The sequence below is a fragment of the Oncorhynchus mykiss genome, chromosome 13, assembly GCF_013265735.2.
Source record: "Oncorhynchus mykiss isolate Arlee chromosome 13, USDA_OmykA_1.1, whole genome shotgun sequence".
NCBI lineage: Eukaryota > Metazoa > Chordata > Actinopteri > Salmoniformes > Salmonidae > Oncorhynchus > Oncorhynchus mykiss.
The window spans coordinates 54,565,288-54,593,227 of NC_048577.1; the positions used below are offsets into that span (position 1 = coordinate 54,565,288).

The 27,940-nt window shown below is 39.9% G+C and overlaps 1 protein-coding gene across 4 annotated transcripts; it reads left to right on the top strand.

Moving 5' to 3' along the window:
• On the top strand, positions 1 to 27,684 carry LOC118936451 (serine/threonine-protein kinase/endoribonuclease IRE1-like). Of its 4 annotated transcripts, none has more exons than XM_036941532.1 (15): positions 1 to 81; positions 10,485 to 10,538; positions 10,954 to 11,202; positions 11,826 to 12,074; positions 14,628 to 14,699; positions 14,898 to 14,960; positions 15,485 to 15,566; positions 15,691 to 15,895; positions 16,658 to 16,760; positions 17,126 to 17,319; positions 18,662 to 18,809; positions 25,063 to 25,190; positions 25,402 to 25,525; positions 25,810 to 25,880; positions 26,088 to 27,684. In XM_036941532.1, the coding sequence occupies exons 2-15, from the start codon at positions 10,520 to 10,522 to the stop codon at positions 26,337 to 26,339; spliced, it is 1,959 nt and encodes a 652-aa protein (XP_036797427.1). In that variant the 5' UTR covers positions 1 to 81; positions 10,485 to 10,519; the 3' UTR covers positions 26,340 to 27,684. The 4 variants fall into 4 exon arrangements, with proteins under 4 accessions (XP_036797427.1, XP_036797425.1, XP_036797424.1 ...); XM_036941530.1 differs by lacking the exon at positions 1 to 81 and adding an exon at positions 3,523 to 3,674; XM_036941529.1 differs by lacking the exon at positions 1 to 81 and adding an exon at positions 4,289 to 4,781.
• The last annotated feature ends 256 nt before the right edge of the window (positions 27,685 to 27,940 follow it).

Genomic DNA, 27,940 nt, shown 5'->3' on the forward strand with positions numbered 1-27,940 from the left:
ATGGCCCTGTTGGAGCTCTGGGAGATGGTTTTAACATGGAAGCATCTTCTTCAGGGAGATCTACAGGACGTTTTCAGCTAGGTGTTGTATTTTATAATTTCTCGCTCAGGTCCTCTTTAGGCTTCTTATCTTTATTGACAATAATAAAATGTATGGTTTATATCCACCTTTGTGGATATGGTAGTTCTAAATGACATGATTTTGTTATATGCAGTCAAGTTGATCATTATTAGCAATCTTGATAAAGATGAGCAAAAAAGACTACAATACTATAGTATATAAATATGTAATATAAAACATACAAATACTGAGCTATATGGTAAGTAAAAAATGAGGACATTTTATACTAATACAATTGTTTAGAGAAATATTTTTAACAGGTAATACAAAAACAAACTAAAAAAGATAGGTGTCAAAATGATTGGCACCCCTGTTTTCAATACTCCAGCACCCTCCCTTTGAGAGGATAATTACACTGTTACACTGAGCCTTAATCTAAAATGTTTTACGAGATTGGAGAACACGTTGGGAGAGATCTTAGACCATTCCTCCATTCAGAATCTTTCCAGATCCTTTATCATTTGCCTGCTCTTATGGACTACCCTCTTCAATTCAAACCACAGGATACTGATATGGCCATTGCACAATGTTGATTTTGTGATTGTTTTGATTAGTGCTTGGGGTTATTGTCTTTTTGGAAGTGTAAGCTTCCTGGCAGAGACAACCAGGTTTTTGGCTAAAATGTCCTGGTACTTGGTAAAGTTCATGATGCCGTTGACCTTACGGGCCCCAGGACCAGTGGAAGCAAATCATCTTACTGGGATGAGTAAGCAGTTAGCGGACAGCAGACAAAGCTACAGCATGAGGTCTGGATCCCTTGGCACCATGGGCTGGAATGCCCCAGAGGTCCTGGATGACAGCAGGAAAGTAAACCCTGTGAGTGGCTCCTGATCTTTACACTAGACCAGAGAACTGTTCAAGTCATTACAGATTCAGAGATAATCCAGAAAGAAATGTGATGAAATAGGCTAATTGGGATTTCCTTACAGGAGTTAAACAGGATAGGATCAAAGTTGATCTTCTGTTGTGGAGATCAAGCTACAGTATATTACACATGCATAAGAAAGATAGGCGCCATCTACACAACCATGGTGTGGGATGTGGACTATGCTCGACATTAGACCACTTTTGGGGATAAAAGAGGAACCACTTTCCATCCATAAGTTTATGCCAGTAAAGTCATATTATTTATATATATATATATATATATATATATATGTATGTGATGGAACCAGGAAGTTTAGGTACAATTTTATGATTGCCAATAGATCATTTGTTCGTTCGACATGGTGGGATCTTTTTGTGCCTGTAAAATGAATTATGTGAGAAATGGCAGTGGAAACGGCTTCATAAGCAAATATTGATATAATAACCATCATACTGACGTAAACTTGGAGTCACGTGATGATATGTTGTGTGGTCCTCCCACTACGAATTTGTTGGCTAGAGAGCACATGTCAAGACCAGAGTAGGCACATTTCTATTTAATGCATGTTTTTGTGACAAAACTATTGGTAGAATTGAAAATACAATGGAAACACATTCAACTTCTGAGTTTGATTTGGTACATGAAAACTTAAGTGAAAAAGTACATTTTGTGTACACTATGTCATCACACTGATTTTTATCCACATATTTATATCCTTAAGTTTTATCTTCAACATATTTGCTTACTAAATATGCTACCTGTATATGAAATAAATGTTGAGACAGATTAAGTTCACTGTGACTATTGCATTCATGAGTATTTAACTTGCACTATATAGTAATTTTCCTATTTAGCTCGTTGGTATGTTTTAGTTTTCATGCCTTGTGCAGAACTAGTCGGCTGAAGATTTCCTGACAGGTAGACTATATTTATAGGATATCTAACTTTAAACCAGGACATTGTGAGGTATTTCAATCTTGCTGCATTATGAGACTTGACGAGGGGATTGGTGTGTTTTACAGGTTTTAGAATAAATTATTAGAATGTACTGTGTGGAATACTCATTGCATGTATTTTCTCTTGCCAGATCTACGTAAATTCTGGTTGTATAAAGGAGGGTCTGTCAGATCTTCTCTGTGCCATAAGAAACAAGGTATGGGTGTCTTTCCAGCTAAATGGAACAACAATACTTTTATGATGTACTATTTATGGCTGGAGGGAAGGAGTGACAAAATTATAATTTGATGTAACAGTGTATGTATAACCTCTGTGCAACAGCCTCGTATGTGTGTTTACCTGATTAAAGATGGACATTTATATTCATCGCTTTTCTTTTTTCCCCCTCCTATAGAAGCACTCTGATTAAATGTTCTCTTACCGCCCCTCCCTAAGGCATAACTGTCGTTTTCTACCAAACAAAACTTACAGTGCTCAGACAAGGGAAGGGCAACTTCTTTGACAGCTCTGTGATTTGTGCAGGACTGAAATTATGCCCTAACTTTATTCCACAGCTCTCACTCTTCACTATACAGAGAGGACAGAGCCCCCCCAGGTGCTGCTTTGTTCTTAGCCTACAATGCATTTAAACACAGTGATAATGTTGCTTATTTTTTTGAGGTGAGTTGAAAACATGATTTGCTTATGCATTTAGACAGTAGCAGCTCTTTGGCATTAAAGCAATTACACACACACACCCCGTGCCCAAGGTCACAGAGCCACTGCAGATGCTGTGGCTCTGTCCTGTACTGGTGAGGACCAGGCCTGCATTGCCTGGGAGCCGCCGACAGGGGGGAGCAGCAAAACAAACCAGGCTCAAAATGTATCCGTCCTCAAGGTCCCCCGAAGCATTAAGAAGCCAGGGTGGAAATGAACTAGTTTAGGCCGTACTGTGTAGTACAGAGATTTTACTTTCACTAGAATCTCTCCTAATGTCAAGTATTTTGAGGTATTCAAGTATTGTACATATTATCTTGACTAACCGGTTTACATATTACATTGACTCTGTACTGGTACACCCTGTATATAGCCTCGCTATTGTTATTTTACTGCTGCTCTTTAATTATTTGTTACTTTTATTTTTTATTTATCTATTTTTTACAAAACCAACAATGAGGGTTTAAGAAAAATAAGTGTTAAGGGCTTGTATAAGTAAGCATTTCACTGAAAGGTGAAATGTTGTATTTGGTGCATGTGACAAATAACAATGGTAGTTTTGTGCAATGTTCCCTCAGTGAGCCTATTTGCTGTAAAGAGGTGTATATTTGTGTATAGGTGATGACTTGATCATTGATAAATCATGGGATGTGGCCATTGTGCCTTTTAAAATAAAATGGTGTTATGTATGTGAGCTCTGTGAGTGTAGACTTCTCTGAAATTGTTTTGCTTACTGCTGCAGATGCTGTTAGTGACAGCTTTTCTCTCTTGAATCAAGACTTTGAGTGCCTGTCTTCCTGTGCAGGCGAGGACAGATGACAAAGGTGTTTGAAATATCGGGTTCTGTTTTTAAAGCAGGGCGTCACCCGAAGTGCATAACTCTTGTTTTCTACCAAACGAAACTTAAAGTGCCAAAAGATAAAGGAAGGGCAACTACTTGACAGCCATGTGATTTTCTTTATTTCACAGCTCTTATTCCACAGCTCTCACTCTTCATTTAAACACAGTGATACAGTGTTGCTTATTTGTTTAGGTGAGTTAACATTAATTACTCATGTATTTAGACAGATATTCCAAAGGGTGTTTGAACTGAACACTGGTAAAAGCATAATGTGTTTATCTTTTCTACTTGTATCGTGTCTCTGTTAGCGTTGTGCTGTACATCAGACACAAAGAAATGTGATCTGATTGTGTTTTTATTGCAGGGCATCACCCAAAGTCTTGTTTGCTTGATCGCTGACACCCCAGAGCTGTGTTGAATACTCTAACCGTACCTTGTGTGACGTGAATTGAGTATATATAAAGTATGCTTATGGGGTCATTGTATGGATATAATTAGTATGCCAAAAGTTCACGGATGTCGTTCTAAATTCGCAAAATATGAAATATACACGCAGAGTACACTATTTCCAAAGATGTTATATCAGTGTTTTTTCTGTACTTTTAGGGCCATAATGCAATTCTTCATGAAATGGGCGTGGCTTCACATCGTTTTCAAATTTGAAGAAAATGGCGAAAAATATGCAGCCGAAGTTCGAGTACAGACAGATACAAATGCATTGCTTTAACTAATTATGAGAAATGTAAAGAAAATGTTGAGTAATGTAAAAACACGTTATGTTGGCTGACAATTTGTTAGCTATGCTGTCCTCACGAACCACATAACATATCATTACATCAGTATGTACCGGTATGTTAGCTAGCTACCTAACGTTAGTTGGCTACTTATACTTGCCAGTATATTAACTATAGGCTAACTAACTACCCAACGTTTATTGACTTGATTTTTCCCGTCATTCTTAGTATTGTCGTGCGTTCTCAATGGACATTCGTTCTGGCTATCTACTCCGATTCCAGAGCATCCGAGCGCAGAATAATGACTTTAGGAGCCAGCTGAATATGGCCGGTGTCAGTAAATGTCGGCAAAAAAGAGCGTAATTAAATTGTTGCCAGCAGCACAGTTAGTCACTAACGCTCTGGATAACATGACAACTGCTTAACCAGCTGTTAGGGCGAGTAGTTGTTACTTTTATTTTTATTTGTAGTCAAACTAGGTTACCTGGAGTAGCAGTTAGTCCAGTGATTAGAGCGTTGGACAAGTAACCGAAAGGTTCCAAGATCGAATCCCTTGGCTGACAAGGTAAACATGTCGTTCTGCCCCTGAACAAGGCAGTTAACCCACTGTTAATTGAAAATAAGAATTTGTTCTTAACTGACTTGCCTAGTTAAATAAAAACATATACAAATAGAGTGGTCACTCTCATTTGTGTCTAGAAGTAGCTGGCCAATGTTAGCTTGGGTGCTTGACTGCCCTTGTATGGTCAGAAAGCTCAAATCAACCCTACTCCTCGCCTGAGCATCCAGTGTTTGCTCCGAAAGCGAAACGCTCTGAATTTACGAGCACACTCCAGATTACATTTAAGAACACACACGAAGTTGTAAAATGTCTAACTAGTAATTTGTTATGCTAACTAGACAGATGAATAGGTATTTAATGTATTACAATTATTAGCTGTAATAGTTTGTGGTAATATTTGATTTATTTTCTAAGTGGAATTAATTTACTTCAGGTGGGTATTTTGTAATATTCATACTACACCGATCAAAAATATAAACGCAACATGTAAAGTGTTGGTCCCATGTTTAATGAGCTGAAATAAAAAAAGTCAGAGGGATTTCCCACATGCACAAAAAGCTGTTGCAATTGCGATTTGACTTGCGATTTAGAGCAAAACACTTGCGTGAACTGTTGGAATAATGGAAATAGTATGATTATTCTAATTCTATAGTTAGAATATAGTAGTGGGCACTTTGAATACAGATAGTATTTGACATGACAACGAATGAAAATGCCAAGGAGGCGTTATTGTGACAGGGTAGGAAACAAATAGTTTGTGTTTCCACAATTTCCACAATGGTGGATACATTTATTACATCCAATTTTTAATTATTAAAGTCGCTAGAGATTTGAGTCAGTATGTTGGCAGCAGCCATTGATGCACCTGTATTGACAACGCCTTTTGGATGATAGCGGGGTGATCAGGTAGTGGCTCGGGTGGTTGTTGTCCTTGATGATCTTTTTATCCTTCCTGTGACATCAGGTGGTGTAGGTGTCCTGGAGGGCAGGTAGTTTGCCCCCGGTGATGCGTTGTGCAGAGCTCACTACCCTCTGGAGAGCCTTACGGTTGTGTGCGGGGCAGTTGCCGTAACAGGCGGTGATACAGCCCGCCAGGATGCTCTCGATTGTGCATCTGTAAAAGTTTGAGTGTTTTTGGTGACAAGCCAAATTTCTTCAGCCTCCTGAGGTTGAAGAGGCGCTGTTGCGCCTTCTTCACCACGCTGTCTGTGTGGGTGGACCATTTCAGTTTGTCCGTGATGTGTGTGCCGAGGAACTTAAAGCTTTCCACCTTCTCCACTACTGTCCAGTCGATGTGGATAGGGGGGTGCTCCCTCTGCTGTTTCCTGAAGTCCACAATCATCTCCTTTGTTTTGTTGAGTGTGAGGTTATTTTCCTGACACTACACTTTGAGGGCCCTCACCTTCTCCCTGTAGGCCGTCTCGTCGTTGTTGGTAATCAAGCCTACCACTGTTGTGTCGTCTGCAAACTTGATGATTGAGTTGGAGGCGTGCATGGCCACGCAGTCATGGGTGAACAAGGAGTACAGCAGAGGGCTGAGAACGCACCCTTGTGGGGCCCCAGTGTTGAGGATCAGCGGGGTGGAGATGTTGTTTCCTACCCTCACCACCTGGTGGCGGCCCGTCAGATAATCCAGTACCCAGTTGCACAGGGCTGGGTCAAGACCCAGGGTCTTGAGCTTAATGACGAGTTTGGAGGGTACTATGGTGTTAAATGCTGAGCTGTAATCGATGAACAGCATTCTTACTTACAGTTGAAGTCGGAAGTTTACAAACACCTTAGCCAAATACATTTAAACTCAGTTTTGCCACAATTCCTGACATTTAATCCTAGTTGAAATTCCCTGTCTTAGGTCAGTTAGGATCGCCACTTTAAGAATGTGAAATGTCAGAATAATAGTTGAGAATGATTTATTTCAGCTTGTATTTCTTTCATCACATTCCCAGTGGGTCAGATGTTTACATACCCTCAATTAGTATTTGGTAGCATTGCTTTTAAATTGTTTAACTTGGGTCAAACGTTTCGGGTAGCCTTCCACAAGCTTCCCACAATAAGTTGGGTGAATTTTGGCCCATTCCTCCTGACAGAGCTGGTGTAACTGAGTCACGTTTGCAGGCCTCCTTGCTCGCACATGCTTTTTCAGTTCTGCCCACACATTTTCTATATTATTGAGGTCAGGGCTTTGTGATGGCCACTCTAATACCTTGACTTTGTTGTCCTGAAGCCATTTTGCCACAACTTTGGAAGTATGCTTGGGGTCATTGTCCACTTGGAAGACCCATTTGCGACCAAGCTTTAACTTCCTGACTGATGTCTTGAGATGTTGTTTCAATATATCCACATAATTTCCCTCTCCATGATGCCATCTATTTTGTGAAGAGCACCAGTCCCTCCTGCAGCAAAGCACCCCCACAACATGATGCTGCCATCCCGTGCTTCACGGTTGGGATGGTGTTCTTCGGCTTGCAAGCCTTCCCCTTTTTCAGCAGTTGTGGCTGCTTTGTGTGATGTATTGTTGTCTCTAGCTTCTTGCCTCTTGTGCTGTTGTCTGTGCTCAATAGTGTTTGTACCATGTGTTGTGCTGCTACCATGTTGTGTTGCTACCATGTTGTCATGTTGTGTTGCTACCATGCTGTGTTGTCATGTGTTACTGCCTTGCTATGTTGTCTTAGGTATCTCTTTATGTAGTATTGTGTTGTCTCTCTTGTTGTGATGTGTGTTTTGTCCTATATTTATATTGTATTTATTTTGAATTTTTAATCCCAGGCCCCCGTCCCCACAGGAGACCTTTTGCCATTTAGTAGGCAGTCATTGTAAATAAGTCAGTTAATAACAAATTCTTATCTACTATAGTTAAATAAAGGTAAAATCAATAAAAAATATGTAAAAAATCCACAGATGATTTGCACACTACCCTCTCCCACCTGGACAAAAGGAACACCTACGTGAGAATACTATTCATTGACTACAGCTCAGCGTTCAACACCATTGTGCCCTCAAAGCTCATCACTAAGCTAAGGACCCTGGGACTAAACGACTCCCTCTGCAACTGGATCCTAGACTTCCTGACGGGCCGGCCGTAGGTGGTAAGGGTAGGTAACAACACATCTGCCACACTGATTCTCAACACAGGGCCCCTCAGGGGTGCATGCTCAGTCCCCTTCTGTACTCTCTGTTCACCCATGACTGCATGGCCAAGCACTCCAACACCATCATTACGTTTGCCGACGACACTACGATGGCAGGCCCGATCACCGCCAACGATGAGACAGCCTATAGGGAGGAGGTCAGAGACCTGGCAGTGTGGTGCCAGGATAGCAAACTCTCTCTCAACGTGATCAAGACAAAGGAGATGATTGTGGACTACAGAAAAAGGAGGGCCGAGCACGCCCCCATTCTCATCGACAGGGCTGTAGTGGAGCAGGTTGAGAGCTTTAAGTTCCTTGGTGTCCACATCACCAACGAACTATCATGGTCCAAACACACCAAGACAGTCGTGAAGAGGTCACAACAAAACCTATTCCCCCTCAGGAGACTGACATTTTTTGGCATGGGTCCTTAGATTCTCAAAAAGTTTGACAGCTGCACCATCGAGAGCATCCTGACTGGTTTCATCCCTGCCTGGTATGTCAACTGCTCCACCTCCGACCACAAGGCACTACAGAAGATAGTGCGTACGACCCAGTACATCACTAGGGCCAAGCTTTTTGACATCCAGGACCTCTATACCAGGTGGTGTCAGAGGAAGGCCCTAAAAATTGCCAAGGACTCCAGCCACCCTAGTCACTGACTGTTCCTTCTGCTATCGCATGGCAAGAGAGACTGGAGCGCCAAGTCTAGGTCCAAAAGGCTTCTTAACAGCTTCTATCACCAAGCCATAAGACTCCTGAACATCTAATCAAATGGTTACCCTACTGTAACTATTTGCATTGACCCTTCCCCCTCACTCCCATTTTTACACTGCTGCAACTCTCTGTTTATTGTCTAAGCATAGTCACTTTACCTTCATGTACATATTACCTCAATTACCTCGACTAACCTGTGCCGGCGTATGTGACAAATAAAATTTGATTTGATTTGAAATTTGATTTATCTGGTACCATAACTACCATCCCTTTATTCTATTCATGCTGTGTACATTGTGTATTTTGCCCTTGCAAAATAGTCCCCTTCTTAAGCTTAGCAGATTAACTCTTTCCAGAAACTGTAGTATTAAATAATGCTTTATTACCACCAGTTCGCAGGTACAGCATTAGAAACAGAGTAAAACTTAAATAAAGAAAACAACCATATAGAGGTTCATACATTTTGTGAAATAGTACAGTTACAAATAGATATCAAACTGGATGGACATCAGAAATAGAGGAAGGACTAAAAACAAACAAAATATAACTATTGTAAAATAGATTGTGTCTGTAAAATGTGTATAATATGTATAAACTGTAGGTAGAAGTCTACAGTTAAAGTCGGAAGTTTACATACACTTAGGTTGGAGCGTAGCCTAGTGGTTAGAGCGTTGGACTAGTAACTGAAAGGTTGGAAGATCAACTCCCTGAGCTGACAAGGTACAAATCTGTCATTCTGCTCCTGAACAAGGAAGTTAACCCACTTTTTCTAGGCCGTCGTTGAAAATAAGAATTTGTTCTTAACTGACTTGCCTAGTAAAATAAAATAAAAACTAAACTAATTTTTCAACCACTCCACAAATGTATTTTCCCAAACATGGCAAGATCAATTAGCTACATAGAACAGATATCTCCAACCATGCAGCTATTACAAAATTACCTAAATCCTCTACTTAAACGATCATCCATACAAAATATCATCATGAATTGTAACGCTAACAAGGATTCTTGTTGAGGCAGCAGGTAGCCTAGTGGTTAGAGTGTTGGACTAGAAACTGAACGGTTGGAAGATTGGGGATTCAAACTGACAAGGTAAAAATCTGTCGTTCAGGGGCAGAACAAGGCAGTTATCCCACTGTTCCTAGGCCGTCATTGAAAATAAGAACTTGTTCTTAACTGACTTGCCTAGTTAAATAAAGGTCAAATAAAACATTATTTTACAGGATATAGAAATTTAAGCAAAGAACAGACCTTACCAGTGAGCAATTGACCTTAAAATGACCTCAAACCAACTACAGGAGCCAGAACATTGTGATTTTGGCAAGGTTTATCAGACTTTTAGAAGGGTCAAGGATATGGTTATATGTGAAATGGGATAGAATACCACTCTTATAGGACAGGATTAAACTGGATGTTTCATGGGTGTAGTTAGGAAGTTAGTTGCTTCAAGTAACATGACTCAAACACAGAAATCTGTAGACAAAAAGTAAACATTGTCGAGAGAAGACTAGTGAGAGGAAAGAGGAAGTGGAGAAAAATAATGACAGAAAGTTGCACACTTTAAGTATGCTCCCAGCAATTAAATGGATAAACCCATAGGTTCACTCATTAAGTTGTTGGAAGAATATAGAGTGTGCAACTTTCTTTCTGTATTTTTATTCAGTTTACTTTCTTTAATCAGGACCTCTTTAAAGATTGGGTATGGTCAGCTCATGTTTGTTATAGGAAAGGGGAAGTGGACATAATGTGTGTAAAGTTAGGTTATCAGTTGTAGGGGATAGCCTATACCCTTTTTTCTGTCCTGGTGAAATGTTTAATGCATTGTTACTCACTCATTCTGTCTTTCTCTCTCCCTCTCCAGAACAAACTACTTCTCACCATTCTTAGTTTGCTGCCATGACATCAAAAGAGGATGGTAAATGTGACATATTTGCTTTGGGATCAGCTAAAAAATAATTCTATTGATTTGTGCAAGTTGCAGATAACTGCTGCAGTTAACTTGCTGTATTTGTATATAATTTGTCTACCATGTTTTGTAGTTATAAAATAAAAAGGCATCCTAAAAGATGCACATTGTGAGGAATGATAACAAATGACATTAAGGTAGCAAGAATCATACTGCTAGAGAGCATTAATACTACACCATTGATATTACATGGACAACTATTACAGTATGATGACAATTTGATGTGTGTCGAACCTGAGTGCAGACAATACTTCCCAGCTTCCTATATGTTTAGTCTTGTCCATTTAGGGCCAGATACACCAAGTGCGATTGTCTAATATTGTCTTGATAACTTGAACTCTTTCTTTTTTAACCTGACTACCAGCTGCTGAGTTTGTGGATAGACACAGGGCTGAGCTCATCCAGAGGGTTCGCAAGGTGATGCCCATAGCAGATGATCTGCTCAGAAGGGGCATGATCCAATATGAAATGTTTGCTAATATTTCAACTTCCAAGACCAACCCAGGCAAGATGAGAGAGGTGTACAAAGCATTGCAGTCAGGAGGGACACCACTTAAAGCAGCCTTCTATAGGATTCTGCTGAAAAATGAACGTCTTCTGGTCATCAATCTGGGTAAAGTCCTCTCTCTTCCTCTTTGTGGTGCAGTTTGTAGGACTACTGTAGAATATGGCATTTTTACACATTTACCATTTGTCACACTCTTCCCCATTCTGTGGGCAAGAACATAGGCTACACACTGATGTTCGTTTAAATTAGGTAAAGTAGAAATGTAACCCAGTCACAACTCAAAAGTTAAATATGTAAGTCTCTGTAAGTGGTTGTCTTAACAGACAAAAGAGGCCGACCATAACTGACCATTATACTCTCAATGTTAATGTCATTAGGCAGCAGAATTTCATTACCACCCAATTTTACCAGAGTACAGCATCCTCAGCAAGGTAGAGACAAGCGGTTGGAGATCAGGGTTAGGGTTAACCCTAACCTCACCAGAACCCTACCTTAATTGAGCCAGCAAACTCAGTCATTTCTTTCTCCCTCTTACTAGGACAACATAGTAACAGACAAGGCTTACTGGCCTATGACTAGAATTTCACATTTGTCCTATCCTGAATGCAAACAAAACCTCCCAGCTTCCTACATGTTTAGTCTTGTCTATTTAGGGCACATACACCAAGTGGGATTGTCTAATATTGTCTTGATAACTTTAACTCTTTCTTTTCTAACCTGACTACCAGCTGCTGAGTTTGTGGATAGACACAGGGCTGAGCTCATCCAGAGGGTTCGCAAGGTGATGCCCATAGCAGATGATCTGCTCAGAAGGGGCATGATCAATCCTGAGGTGTACTCTAATATTCAAACTGCCAATACCAGCCAGGACCAGATGAGAGAGTTGTACAAAGCCGTACAGTCAGGAGGGCCAGAAGTTAAATCAGCCTTCTACAGGATTCTGCTGAAACAGGAACCTCATCTGGTCATCAATCTGGGTAAAGTCCTCTCTCTTCCTCTTCTTGGTGCAGTTTGTAGGACTACTGTAGAATATGGCATTTTACACATTGTCACACTCTTCCCCATTCTGTGGATAAGAACATAGGTGACACTCTGATGTTTGTTTAATTAAGGTAAAGTACAAATGTAACCCAGTCACAACTCAAAAGCGAAATATCTAAGAATCTGTAAGTGGTTGTCTTAACAGACAAGAAGCAGACCATAACTGACCATTATACTCTCAATATTAACGTCATTAAGCAGCAGCATTTCATTACCACCCAATTTGACCAGAGTACAGCATCCTCAGCAAGGTAGAGACAAGCGGTTGGAGATCAGGGTTAGGGTTAACCCTACCCTCACCCTAACTTCATCATGCCAGAAAACTTACTAGGACAACATAGTAACAGACAAGGCTTACAGGCCTATGAATAGAATTTCAAATGTTCCTGTCCTCTGGGGAAGGCAATCAATGTATTGAAAGGTAATGAAAGTGCTTTGAAAGTGTCTGTTTTGTCAAACAAAAGAAGCTGTCTGACCATAACTGATCCTTCAATTCTGAATGCATGCATTGTTCTCCATTTTACCCCATCAAAAGCAGATTCATTTCCTTACCTGCCAAGTTCCCTCTAGGTAATTAATACTTAGAATACTCAGTAAGACAAATGTTCTTGTGTAATATTCTGTAATACAGGGGTCTTCAAATTTTTCTTGCCCAGGGACCCACACCCAGGCAAATCGGCGACCCAGGGACGACCCTTACGTTTACAATTTTAATTTTGAAAATGAAGACAATGGCATGGACAAAATTATTAACAGCCAACAAAAGCTTCATGTAGCCATCAATGAGCTTGCTGCTCATTTCTACTGCAATTTGGCCCACTCTTCAGAAGCAAACTGCTCTAATTCTTCAATGTTGGAGTGGTGGCCTCCACCAACTGCTGTTTTTCGATCTTGCCGTGTGGATGTGATTCAGATCTGGACTCTTCACTGGCCACTCCAGAACAGTTCAGTGTTTCTTTTGGAACCATTCCAGGGTGGTTTTTGTGTGTGTTTGGGGTTGTTGTCTTGCTGGAAGACCCACAACATTCAACAGAGACACAGTGTTTAGACACTGGGTTGAACATTGCAAAACAGCTTGATAATCTGCTGATTTTATGATTTCTTGCACATGTTCAAGGCCCCCAGTACCAGAAGCAGCAAAGCAACCATACAGCATTATTGAACCTCCCCCATACATAATTCATTGTCGGGAAAGTGGTATTTTCTTTGAATGCTTCATTTGGTTGTTGGTAACCAGAGGAAGACCCCACTGCTGAAGGAGAAAACAACACCATCCCCACAATCAAAGATGGGGGAGGTTTGATAATGCTGTGGGGTTGCTTTTCTGCCTCCGGTGCTGGGGCATTGAACGTGTGCAATGCATCATGAAATCAGCAGATTATCAGGTGTTTTGGAGTCCGATGTTCAACCCAGTGTCCAAAAACGCCTCTAAAACATACATCAAAAAGCACCCAGGAATGGTTAGGAAGAGATGCTGGACTGTTCTGAAGTAGCCAACGAAGAGTCCAGATCTGTAAACTCATGGCAAAATCTGAAAACAGCAGTTGGTGGAAGGCATGCACCCCTCAAACATTGAAGAATTAGAGCAGTTTGCTGCTGAAAAGTTGCACAAATTGTCAGTAGAAAGGTGCAGAAAGCTCATTGATGGCTGCAAGAAGCGTTTGTCTGCAGTTATATGGCTCCAGGATTTAGTTTTATATTATTTTAACATCCCCACATTATAATTGGAAGAGGAAGTGTAAACTCTAACATAGCCTATTAGATAGAAAGGTAACTCCAAACACATTTTCTCAAGTAGCAACTGTTTAGCTGGTTGAACAAAGGTTAGCCATGTGTTGGCAATAATGAATGTCCAAAATACTTGTGGGTGCTTTTTCAAAGCCTATGTCAGATGCTTTGTTGAATATTAAGAGTTGAGAAATAGTTGACATGATAAGAAATAACATATTTACCTCTTTTATATTGTAGTCATGCAATGTACGTTTAGTTTATTATGTTATTACTAGCAATATTGATTTTTAAAAATCCACTTTATTTAATAATATATTTGTGAACCACCTGCAGTACATGCGTGGACACCTAGGGCGGTGCAGTACATGCGTGGACACCTAGGGCGGTGCAGTACATGCGTGGACACCTAGGGCGGTGCAGTACATGCGTGGACACCTAGGGCGGTGCAGTACATGCGTGGACACCTAGGGGGGTGCAGTACATGCGTGGACACCTAGGGCGGTGCAGTACATGCGTGGACACCTAGGGGGGTGCAGTACATGCGTGGACACCTAGGGGGGTGCAGTACATGCGTGGACACCTAGGGGGGTGCAGACCCCAGTTTGAAGACCCCATGTAATATATAGACACGCCCTTTATAATGTAATAATTCAATGGGACATATCAGATTATCCATTTGTTGTGACTCTCTCTTTCCTCTCTCTCTCTCTCCTCTCCTCTCTCTCTGTCTCTCTCTCCACTCTCCTCTCTCTCTCTAGAGGAAGCTGTTAGAGATCTAGAAGATGGTTTGAACATTGGAGAATCTTCTTCAGGGAGCATTGCATTGGAAGGTAATGACATCTTCAGCCAGGTCTTGTATTGTATAAACACACACAGCCTGCTAGTGTTTTATATCTTTAAAATATATTTTACACGGTATATCTACCATTGTGCTGGTATGATAGTTCTCAATGACATGATGTTGTGCATTATATACAGTCAGGTCCATAATTATTATCCCCCTTGATATGTATGATGTCCTATTTTAGGTCCTGCATTACCTCCTGCCTCCAATATATTTCCTGGGACTGGAGGAAAACCTGCTGCACTTGGTGAGCTATCAACCATTTTGACATGTTTGTTAAAACCTAAAGTTCCAATTTGGATCCCAATTTACATGAGCATGTATGCAACATAAATCCAATCATTTCAATACTCCTTACAGATTATGTTAAAGGCAAGACAGCAATAGGTGCAATGCTCCCAATTATGCTAATACAATGTGTCATTTTAGCTAGAGAACTTTCTGCAATGTGGGAAATGTAAAACTTGTAGTGTATTTGAGGTTTAAAAAGGCTTCTGAAGTTTGTAAATTCCACTTAGAAATTTCAGTCTTGATTGTCCCGAAAAATCTATCAACCCCTACACAAATGTCCACAAATGAATTATAATCCACATATTCATTTACATTTCCTGGATTATTTTCCTGCTGTAGCAAACTCGCTCAAATTTAAATCCTACATATGTATAATTCTCATAAGCCTTTGATTTAACAGATAAGGTTCTGTGTCTTGACAATAAAGGTACAGTAGGGTGGTATGTTCTGTCTGAACACAGCGTTTTCATTTCGATACAGCATCAGACGAGGAATCGGTTGGAAAGATCACATACTACACCAATAACCATCTTGGAAAAGGTGCCGATGGAATTGTGTTCAGGTAAACCAGCTTAAACGTTATTGTGGAAATGTGTTTGTAACCCAAATCCCCTCTTTGCAGCAAAAATGCCTTTACGGTCGGTTCATTGACTAAATGTTTATCTTTCTCTACCGCTATCCTCCAGGGGTTACTTCCATTGTGATGATGCCAACAAGCGTCCTGCGGCAGTGAAGAGAATTGAACTAGCAAAACAAAGCAATGCTGATCGAGAGGTCACTTTGCTTCTTCAATTGGATGACAATCCCCATGTCGTCCGCTACTTCTGCACTGAGAAGGACAGGCAATTCCTATACATCGCCATCGAGCTGTGTGCCTTCTCTTTAGATAAGGTCTAAGTCAATGACTCACTATTTTATTCTCTGACTTATCCAAGGGGTTAAAACTTGATTATTATAACAGTCTCACATAATGATTATCTGTGTTAGAATATACAGTATACTGAACAAAAATATAAATACAACAATTTCAACGATTTTACTGAGTTACATTAGACTCTAATCTATGGATTTTACGACTGGGACTACAGATCATACTCATCTGTTAGTCAAAGATACCTTAAAAAGGGTAGGAGCGTGGATCAGAAAACCAGTCAGTATCTGGTGTGACCACCATTTGACTCATGCACTGCAACACAGGCTGTGGATTGTGGGCCGTGGAATGTTGTACCAGTCCTCTTCAATGGCTGTGCGAAGTTGCTGGACACTCCCTCAAAAGTTGAGACATTTGTGGCATTGTGTTTGTGTAAGAAAACTACACATTTTAGAGTGGCCTTTTATTGTCCCCTGCACAACGTGCACCTGTGTAATGATCATGCTGTTTAATCAGTTTATTGATATGCCACACCTGTCAGTTGGATGGATTATCTTGGCAAAGGAGAAAGTATCACTAATGGATGTATACAAATTTGTGCACAAAATTTGAGAGAAACACAACTTTTGTGTGTATGGAAAATCTCTGGGATTTTTTATTTCAGCTCATGGATCATAGGCCGAACACTTTACATGTTGCGTTTATATTTTTGTTCAGTGTACATTCCAAGGTTAGAATGCTTGGTGTTCATCAGCGCACTAATACTTGGGTGTCTCTTCCAGTGTTTTACTAAAGAAAATCCTTTTGACCTTCGCGGACTGAACCCAGTGATGCTGCTGCAGCAGACCATGATAGGACTGGAACACCTGCACTCTCACAACATAGGTTCTAATTACATTTTTAAAAGTTTAATTGAACCTTTATTTAACTAGGCAAGCCAGTTAAGAAACCACTTGGCCAAACCCTAACCCGGATGACGCTGGGCCAAGTGTGCGCCGTCCTATGGGTCTCCCAATAACGTCCGGTTGTGATACAGCCTGGCATCTAACCAGGGTCTGTAGTGACACCCATAGCACTGAGATGCAGTGCCTTAGACCGTGCACGTCTCAGGAGCCCAGTAAATGCTGTAGACTGTAGACAATCCTAATGAAGTTACAGTATTGATGACTTTTCCTTATATTATCATTGATCAGATCTATGATCTTCCCACAACTCCAGTAGACTGATTCATCCTGATCTTTTCTCCCCAGTCCACCGTGATGTGAAGCCCCACAACATCCTGTTGAAAGACCATTCTGACTCAGTCACGGTCAAGATCTCAGACTTTGGGATGAGTAAGCAGTTAGCGGACAGCAGACAAAGCTACAGCATGAGGTCGGGAGCCCTTGGTACCATGGGCTGGAATGCCCCAGAGGTCCTGGATGACAGCAGGAAAGTAAACCCTGTGAGTGGCTCCTGATCTTTACACTGGACCAGAGAACTGTTCAAGTCATTACAGATTCAGAGATAATCTTGAAAGAAATGTGATGAAATAGGCTAATTGGGATTTCCTTACAGGAGTTAAACAGGATTGGCCCATTGCTCAAAGGAACAGTTCACCCTAAAAAGTTGATCTTCTGTTGTGGAGATCAAGCTACAGTATATTACACATGCATAAGAAAGATAGGCACCATCTACACAACCATGGTGTGGGATGTGGACCATGCTTGACATTAGACAATAACCCCTTTAATCCAAAATGTTTATGCCAGTAAAGTATACCATTAAAAATGATGGAACCAGGAAGTTTCTGTACAATTTTATGAACGCAATAGATAATTTGTTCGTTCGACATGGTGGGATCTTTTTGTGTCTGTAAAATTATTTATGTGAGAAATGGCAGTAAAAACGGCTTCATGCTCAAATATTGATATAATAACCATCATACTGAAGTAAACTTGGAGTCACATATGTTGTGTGGTCCTCTCACTACTACTTCGGAAACCAAGCCATTTATTAGGCTACAGGTTAAATAAATTATGAACTTGACAGGAGGGTGATTTTGAAAATATTTTTTACCTTTATTTAACTAGGCAAGTCAGTAAAGACACATTGTTATTTACAATGACGGCCTAGGAACAGTGGGTTAACTGCCGACCGATTTTTACCTTGTCAGCTCGGGAATTCAATCTAGCAACCTTTCGGTTACTGGCCCAACGCTCTAACCACTGCTGCTCCCAAAAAGTGAAAGGTGATGAGCTTGATGCTCCTTTCCAATAAATATCCAGGGTCTTATTCTGGTGACATGATGATCGATGTTTGACTTCCATTTGACAAAAATATTCTGTCTCTTATCCATCATAGTCTCATCATGTCGACTAGCCTACCCTGACTGTATCTGCTAGCTAGAGAGCACGTGCCAAGACCAGAGTAGACACATTTCTATTGAATTCAACCGTTTTTGTGACAAAACTATGAGTAGAATTGAAAATGCAATGGAAACATTTTTGAGTTTGATTCCGTACATGACAAAAAAGGAAATGTGTGAACTACGTCATGACTCACTGATCGTTATCCTTAACAAGTCCGGTTGTTGGGAACACACTACAGGCAGGAAAACGCAAATGTTTCTTTATGTAGATTTTAGAATATTCACATGAAAATCTGTCGCCAATTGGATGGAAACCTAACTATAGTTTGACAAATTTGTGAACTATTCTTTAAGGTTGCCTGTAGATTAGAACTAGTAGTGATTGTGGTACTGTTCTGAAACAACTATTATTAAAGACACTTCTCTTCCTCTACAGACCAGTGCTGTGGACATCTTCTCTGCCGGCTGTGTGTTTTACTATGTGTTGACAGGAGGCAAACATCCCTTTGGAGAACCCTATCGGCAGACTGCTAATATCATGGATGGCAAATACAACCTTAACGGATTACAGAAAGACAAACATGGTAAGGTACAACTGAAAGGTTGTGTTAGCACAGGGGAACCCAAGAGCAGACTCAGACCAGGAAACAGGGATGAATGAACCAAGATATTTATTGTAACACAGGGAGAGATGAAGTGCAGATCCAGGGAAGCTCGGAGGAGTTGTAGGAAACCAGATGTGGAGGCTGAGGTTGGAGTGAGCTGGGTTGGGACAGGGTAAACAGATCCGGAGGGGAATCCAAGGGAGTGAGGGTGAGTTGAATGCAGACAGAGTAGCACGGTGGTGAGATATGGAACAGGAGACAGGAACCAGAGTCAGAGCAGCAAAACTGCAGTGAGAGGAGAAACAGCGTCAGGCAAGGAAACGGGCACAACAGGATCTTAAATAATAACAAATAGCTAGAAGCATGACTGACTGAACAGAGATTAGAATCTGGCAAAGTGGAAGTGGCAGGACTGAGTATTTGTAGAGTTCTTGATTATGGAACGGGTTGCAGCTGGTAAGGAGCCGCTCTGGCTCCAGCACACGTGTCTCCAACCACACAATCACACACAAACAGAGAGGGAGGGGGGAGAGAGAGAGAGAGAGTGTACTGGAGCAGTGGCTGCAGGTCAAGGAGACACCGGATGTCCACTAGGGGGTGTGGCAGGAGCAGATGTGACAGGTTGTTTCTGAAATGATCATTAGAGTACTAATTAATTTAAAGTAAAGGAAAATAGTAATTTCTTTGCAGTGGCATCATGTAGCCTAACTTTGAAAATTAACTATAAAGAAAATGTAGGCTATGTGCTAATGATGGTTGTGGGTTTTTAAATGGCATATTGTTGATAAATATATGACCTGAAACATTGTGCCTTCTCACTTATGATTAACCAAATCTAGTATTGTTCTCATTCCTGTAAATGGCCCATATAAATGTGGGATCATAATCTGAGCATAATTTCAGCAGGAAAATAATCTTGCAGCAACAGGAAATATTAATTATTATTTAGTTTATACTTAATTAAAAAAATTTTAGGGATTAATACATTTTTTGTTAGGGCAAATCAATTCAGAAATTTCAAAGAGGAATTTACACATTTTAGAATACTTTTTAAACCACAAATACACTACAAGTTTGCATTTCCTGCCAAGCAGGAAAATTCTCAACAACAAAAGAGTATTCAAATTAAGATCCTACATCTGTAGACACCAAGCCAGAATTTGACCCTATGGAATAGTGATCTGTAATGTTGTCTTTGACAGAGGCCTGATAAAATGTTATAATAAGCACTGCCATTGATTGCTTTTGTCATCATCTTTGTCTCAACTAAAATTCTGTGTCTTTCTTCATTATAATCATCACATTGGTTCAGATGAAATACCCACTGGGCACAAACTGGTTAAATCAACATTGTTTGAATGTAATTTGCCAACGTATTGGGATGTAGAATCTATGTGTAAAATACATTGAATTTGCAAAAAGTCAAAAACGTAAACTGTTGTTTTGAGGGTGAAATTTCAACCACAGGATTATGCATCTTGGTAACCAATGTTCAACAGAGACAAACCTTATATAAAATATGTTGAATTTGTTCCATTGAAACAATGTTAGATCCAGGGTTGCAAAGGGAGGGTATATTACTGGAAACTTTCAAAGTTTACTAGTAAACTACCAGAATCTACCAGAATCTTTAATTTATCTTTATATATTTTTTACACACTTATTTATTTTGCTACAGTATGTGAATATGTATTTATTGTCAGTGTTTTGGAATCAAACTGGTGGCAGTTGAGAAAATAATGAATAGTTGGATGAGTTTCAGAGGTAATTGAAAATAATGAATAGTTGGATGAGTTTCAGAGGTAATTGAAAATAATGAATAGTTGGATGAGTTTCAGAGGTAATTGAAAATAATGAACAGTTGGATGAGTTTCAGAGGTAATTGAAAATAATGAATAGTTGGATGAGTTTCAGAGGTAATTGAAAATAATGAATAGTTGGATGAGTTTCAGAGGTAATTGAAAATAATGCCATTGTTGATAAGATACTTTTTTCATTAATTTGGCAATTTTCTCTTGAAAAATAATGGTCTATCTACTAGAAACTCAATGACAATATGGAAACAGAAATATCAAATTAATACTATATATGAATATATTTTTCAAAAAAGTTGTTAAAGTATAAATTACCGAAGTTACATAGATTGACATAGATTTTTTGTTAATTACCAAAAGTACTGAACATTCCAGTAACTTTGGAAAAGGACTGATAGCTTTGCAACCCTAGTCAGATCTTCAACTTTATATACACTATCAGTAAATAACTATAGGCTGGGCAGCACCTCCTACTGGGGAATAGATCTATCTACAGCTATCCCTTTGATCCAGGGTTTTGACCAAGCCCAGTCCTGCTTTATAGTCAGTTACCAATGTGCTATCATGAGAAGGATTGCTGAGAGATCTCCACTTAAAACCTAAATAGATTCACTGTTGCTATCGAAGTAATTCCAAAGTGTAGGTTTAACAGAGCAAATTAAAGGTAAACATACTTTATCAATCATATATCATCCATGATGCTATTTAGGCCTATACACCAAGTCATCAACAGCTATTGTTTATATTTAGCCCAGGATTCAACTAAAAATAGACAATACATATAGGCCTAGGGTTTCAAACTTTAGTTAATTTCAAATGTAATCTACAAATTAATAATGAAATCAAACTTTATTTAAAGTGGCAATATGCAGCTTTTTGGGCGACCCAACCAAATTCACATAGAAATGTGAGTTATAGATCCATCATTCTACTTGAAAGCAAGTCTAAGTAGCAGTAGATCTGTTCTATGTGCTCTATTTCTATACTTCCTGCTCTTATGTTTTGTTTTTGCGTCTTCTACTTTGGATTTGTAAACCAGTTTCAAACAGTTGAGACAACAATATTTTGGGTTATGGTAATTATACTTCACAGCAGTTTATATGGATTCTCTACACCCCTCAAACTGAACTCTGGACCTCGAAGCCAGTCCCACTGCGTTTTTTCATTGTTCCCCTCTAATCAAGTTCTGATTAGACCTAAGACACCAGGTGGGTGCCATTAATTATCAGGTAGAACAGAGAACCAGCAGGCTCCGGACTTCGTAGGGAAAGAGTTGAATACCCCTGCTCTACACTATACTAGCTTATTTTGTAACATAAATTGAAAGTAGGCAGACTATTTGAGTGTTAACAACCAGGAAATGACAGAGCGATTTCTGCATAGTGCACCTTTAAAGTGCATTTAAAGGTTGATCTGATTTGATTTGGTCCTATTTCTGTAACTTAGGTTTTTGGAGACGCTCATCCAACATCTAAATGATTAATTTGTAGACAAACTGGAATTAAAGCCAGTCTAAGCCAGACTAAGTCAGTGGCACAGATAGAACTATCTAAACAGAAGATTATTTCCAAAACGCTACAACTACCAATTTTTCACATTTGTGTTTTTTCTTCACAAATGATTGCTTATGGGTACCTTCATGTGTGTGTCAAATGTTACTGTTTTTATTCATAGATTTGTATGATGTGTATGAAAATGTTGTTTTTTTGCTAAACTATATATGTCCATTATTTAGCTGAAATGGATATTTGACTGTGATTTGTGGTTGTTTCACCTAGTTATCTTAAGATGAATGCACTAAGTAAGTCACTGGATAAGAGCATCTGCTAAATGTCTAAAATGTTCATGTAAATGGTTGACATACAGATATTACTGTATTGAATAATACAAAAAAGTTTTAATATTGATGTCACAAAGTATCATTTGTACATTTCTTTAGTAAACAATGAGTCATTTGTTACATTTGCATGTGTAAAACCTAGCAGTACAAATTATTTATCTTTGAGTGAGAGATATATAGAACTGTGAAACCATCAAGTGATAGATTTTAAACAAACACGTCTGTCATTGAACAACCCCATGCCATGGTTAGATTGTGAAAAAAAGCACACCAATCTCTTTCAGAATTTCTTTAAACAATTAAAGCTGATTTACCAAACTTTCTGAAAATGGATAAATAGTGTTTTAGAATGAAACTCTTCAAATGTAGATATTTGGTTGCGTTGTAAACCAAACACAATTCAAAATTACTTTTGTAATATAGCCTTAGCCTAAAGTTATCTTATAAACTATTGTAACAGTATTTATTCAACCTTAAAATGAGTAACACATCCGTGGCCACATGTTGATGTAATTGTTATAAATATCTTCCTATGTAATCAACTGAATCCAGTTCATTTGACTTGTGCTATTAGATGAAGCACAGTAATAACACATTAAGTAGTTGTATAAATAAACACAATATCTGACATTGGTATTTTAACTTTGTTTTAAATGTTTGAAAGTGCAGTGATAACACATTTAGGTAACAACAAACCAACAATTGACATTCTTTTCCCATTGTAATTTGGTTGCGCTTTTACAGTAGATGGTCTAAAGCATAGTGATAACAACAAACTTTCAACAACTGTTGACTGTCTTTTTAGTGGGTGAATATACTGTAGGTTATATTCTCATTGATCAAAATCTCCACCAAATATTACCCAGTTGTCCACTTTCATATGACGTGGTGTGTCCAGTGTGGGTACTTTCATATGACGTGGTGTGTCCAGTGTGGGTACTTTCATATGACGTGGTGTGTCCAGTGTGGGTACTTTCATATCACGTGGTGTGTCCAGTGTGGGTACTTTCATATGACGTGGTGTGTCCAGTGTGGGTACTTTCATATGATGTGGTGTGTCCAGTGTGGGTACTTTCATATGACGTGGTGTGTCCAGTGTGGGTACTTTCATATGATGTGGTGTGTCCAGTGTGGGTACTTTCATATGACGTGGTGTGTCCAGTGTGGGTACTTTCATATGACGTGGTGTGTCCAGTGTGGGTACTTTCATATGACGTGGTGTGTCCAGTGTGGGTACTTTCATATGATGTGGTGTGCCCAGTGTGGGTACTTTCATATGATGTGGTGTGTCCAGTGTGGGTACTTTCATATGACATGGTGTGTCCAGTGTGGGTACTTTCATATGACGTGGTGTGTCCAGTGTGGGTACTTTCATATGACGTGGTGTGCCCAGTGTGGGTACTTTCATATGATGTGGTGTGCCCAGTGTGGGTACTTTCATATGATGTGGTGTGTCCAGTGTGGGTACTTTCATATGACGTGGTGTGTCCAGTGTGGGTACTTTCATATGACGTGGTGTGTCCAGTGTGGGTACTTTCATATGACGTGGTGTGTCCAGTGTGGGTACTTTCATATGATGTGGTGTGTCCAGTGTGGGTACTTTCATATGACGTGGTGTGTCCAGTGTGGGTACTTTCATATGACGTGGTGTGCCCAGTGTGGGTACTTTCATATGACGTGGTGTGTCCAGTGTGGGTACTTTCATATGACGTGGTGTGTCCAGTGTGGGTACTTTCATATGACGTGGTGTGCCCAGTGTGGGTACTTTCATATGACGTGGTGTGTCCAGTGTGGGTACTTTCATATGACGTGGTGTGTCTAGTGTGGGTACTTTCATATGATGTGGTGTGTCCAGTGTGAGTACTTTCAAATGACGTGGTGTGTCCAGTGTGGGTACTTTCATATCACGTGGTGTGTCCAGTGTGGGTACTTTCATATGACGTGGTGTGTCCAGTGTGGGTACTTTCATATAATGTGGTGTGTCCAGTGTGAGTACTTTCATATGATGTGGTGTGTCCAGTGTGGGTACTTTCATATGACGTGGTGTGGGTACTTTCATATGACGTGGTGTGTCCAGTGTGGGTACTTTCATATGACGTGGTGTGTCCAGTGTGGGTACTTTCATATGATGTGGTGTGTCCAGTGTGGGTACTTTCATATGACGTGGTGTGTCCAGTGTGGGTACTTTCATATGACGTGGTGTGCCCAGTGTGGGTACTTTCATATGACGTGGTGTGTCCAGTGTGGGTACTTTCATATGACGTGGTGTGTCCAGTGTGGGTACCTTCATATGACGTGGTGTGCCCAGTGTGGGTACTTTCATATGACATGGTGTGTCCAGTGTGGGTACTTTCATATGACGTGGTGTGTCCAGTGTGGGTACTTTCATATGACGTGGTGTGTCCAGTGTGGGTACTTTCATATGACGTGGTGTGTCCAGTGTGGGTACTTTCATATGATGTGGTGTGTCCAGTGTGGGTACTTTCATCACCATGTTTTTGAATGAACAAAGTGCCTTGGCCTTGAACCTGCCCATCGTTACTGTGTCTGTGTGTGTGTTTGGTCTTATCTTTCCCAGAGGACATCGTGGCCACAGACCTGATAGAACAGATGCTGAGCATGGAGCCCCAGAGGAGGCCTTCTGCTGAGAGCGTGCTCAAACACCCCTTCTTCTGGAGCCTGGAGAAACAACTGATGTTCTTCCAGGTCACTATTAAGTATAATCAATGCATAGCTAATGTCAGTTAGCTAGATAACAATATTATTTAATTCTAGTAGGGAAAAATGTAACTGCAACAACAGAAACAATGGGTATTCTATCAATAGAATATATAGCAATAGTGGAGTCCATTGAGCATACAGCAAGAGGGTGGTAAACGAGATGTTGGATTAATTAAAGTACTGTCTTCCCCTGTAGGACGTGAGTGACAGAATTGTAAATGAGACATTGGATGGTCCAATCATACAGCAGCTAGAGTCAGGGGGACAGGAAGTGGTGAGAAATAACTGGATGGAACACATCACAGCAGTTCTGCGGAAAGGTTAGTGACTGGTCTGAGATCAGCGTTTGAACAGCAACACTTTGCAGCCTGTAAAGCCATTTTCTATTACAGTATATTTCTAGTAACATTAACATCCAGATCATAGGTGTCATGAATGACATGACTACATTTGCAGGATGAGTTTATTGCTGGACCAGACACCAGCAACATCTCTGTTTTGTTGTTGTATTATATTACACTAATGACAAACTTTCTTGATATCATAATTCTGTATCTTAATAGAATTGTTGTTTGTTTACTGGCTGTGTTTCCTCCTTCTGCAGATCTAGAAATACGTAAAGGAGCATATGAAGAGGGCTCTGTTAAAAGTCTTCTACGTGCCATAAGAAACAAGGTGTGTTCTGTCCAAATGTTCTGTCCAAATACAATTACCATACTATGTAATTTTTTTTTTTTTTAAATACACAAATGAAGCATAATAATAAAACATTATTTAAACATTATTTAATTAGTCATTACCTGTTAAATGTAGTATTTATCTGACACAAGAAACTAAATGTGTGTAAATGACATTTTATAAGCAACATGTTGTTTCTCATAGAAACACCATTACCACGATTCTCCTAAGGAGGTCCAGGAGACTCTGGGCTCCATCCCTGATGACTTTGTCTCCTACTTCACCTCCCGCTTCCCCCACCTGCTGCTGCACACCTTCCTCGCCGTGCGTTCCTTTGCTGAGGAGCTGACTTTACAACATTACTACCTCAAGTCCAACACGAAACTTAGACGGCAGAAGAGAACACACCCAGAGCCTGACGTGACGACAACCAAGCCAACAACTAAAAAAATGTGACCATAGTGTGAAGACATAACATTACTACCTACCATAGTGTGAAGTCAGGCGCTCCGCTGAGAAGTACTCCCACACACACAGTACATCCCACACCAGCAAACCTCCAATCTATGCCAGTACACTGTAATGTCACGGTTCTTTTTACATGAACAATAGTGGTTTGTCTGAAGAAGAAGCAATCACTTTCACTTGTATGCAGATGACACTGTTGTGTATGCTATTTCACCAATGGCTGACCAGGTTCTGTCAGAGCTTTAATCTGCCTTTATTGTCTTGCTGAAAGCCTTTATTAACTGAAATTGTTACATAATTAATGCAAGGTAAAACCAAGTATATATTATATTCCAAATCACCTAAAAAATGTATCTGATGATTTATGTATACGTACATTGGATGGTGCCCTCATTGATTATGTCCCCAACTAATAAATATCTAGGCATCTGGATTGATGATAGTCCTTCAAAAAGAATGTTGATGAGTTCGTTAAAGGTGCAATATGTAGAAATCACTCTGCCATTCCTGGTTTCTTAAATTGCAATAGTTTGCCTAATTTCAGTTTGACAAAACAAGTAATATAGTGTAGAGAATCATTGCACCATCTAAACTGTGGTGAAATATCTCTTCAATAGTAAGAATATTGTATTTCCAGGTGTTTGAAGCTGGTGTACAAAACTGACAGTAAAAGGAGTAAAAATGAAACTAAAGAACAGGAAGCATATAAATAGTGCACATAGAACATCTACAGCTTGTTAGACTTGCTGTCAATGGGAATGACAGATCGATAACTCACATTTCTATGTGAATTTGGTCAGGTCGCCTAAAAAGTGACATATTGCAGCTTTAAAATGTGAAGGTAGTCCGAAATGAGTATGATTATCTTGTATTCTTTGTTTATTGAAGAGGGTTCTGTTCATTTCCTGGTCTGAGAATTGATGGGCAAGCAGTGGTGCGTTCGACTGCATAGTTATTGAATGGGACGGGTAATGTGGTAGTAGCCTATCCCGAGGGATGTACATGTTTATATCCCAGGTTGTATTAATGCTTAAAGCAGGGGAAGCCCCCTTATTGATATGTGTGCATGTATACTGTATGTTCAAGTATGTTTATGATCTGAAGACATTTCTATTGTAATTCATGTCTTTTGAATGTTGATTGAGTGTGTGAAATGCCTTGTTTTTATTGGTTAAATGCATTATGGGTAGGGGTATAAGAACCCTGTATTCTCATGGTTTTAGAGACAGACAGGGTAAGGTCTATTTATTTGATTGTGTAAATAATTGTACAGTTTGCCGGCTCTTTATCCTCACTTTGCAAATAAAAGCCTCACTCTGAGCAGGAAAAATCAGTTCTGTATTGTTGTTGCCTCACTGTTAAAATCCTACCACAGCGTGTTTCTCACACTATCCCAGAGAACTTGGCCAAACACCTGATAGAATAGATGCTGATTATAAGAGCCCAAGTGGAGGCCTTCTACTGAGAGCGTGCTCAAACACCCATTCTGGAGCCTGGAGAAACAACTGATGTTCTTCCAGGTCACGATCAAGTATAATTGGTCACCTTTAGTTACAATAGAAAATCAAGTCATTTTATTCCCTGAATAA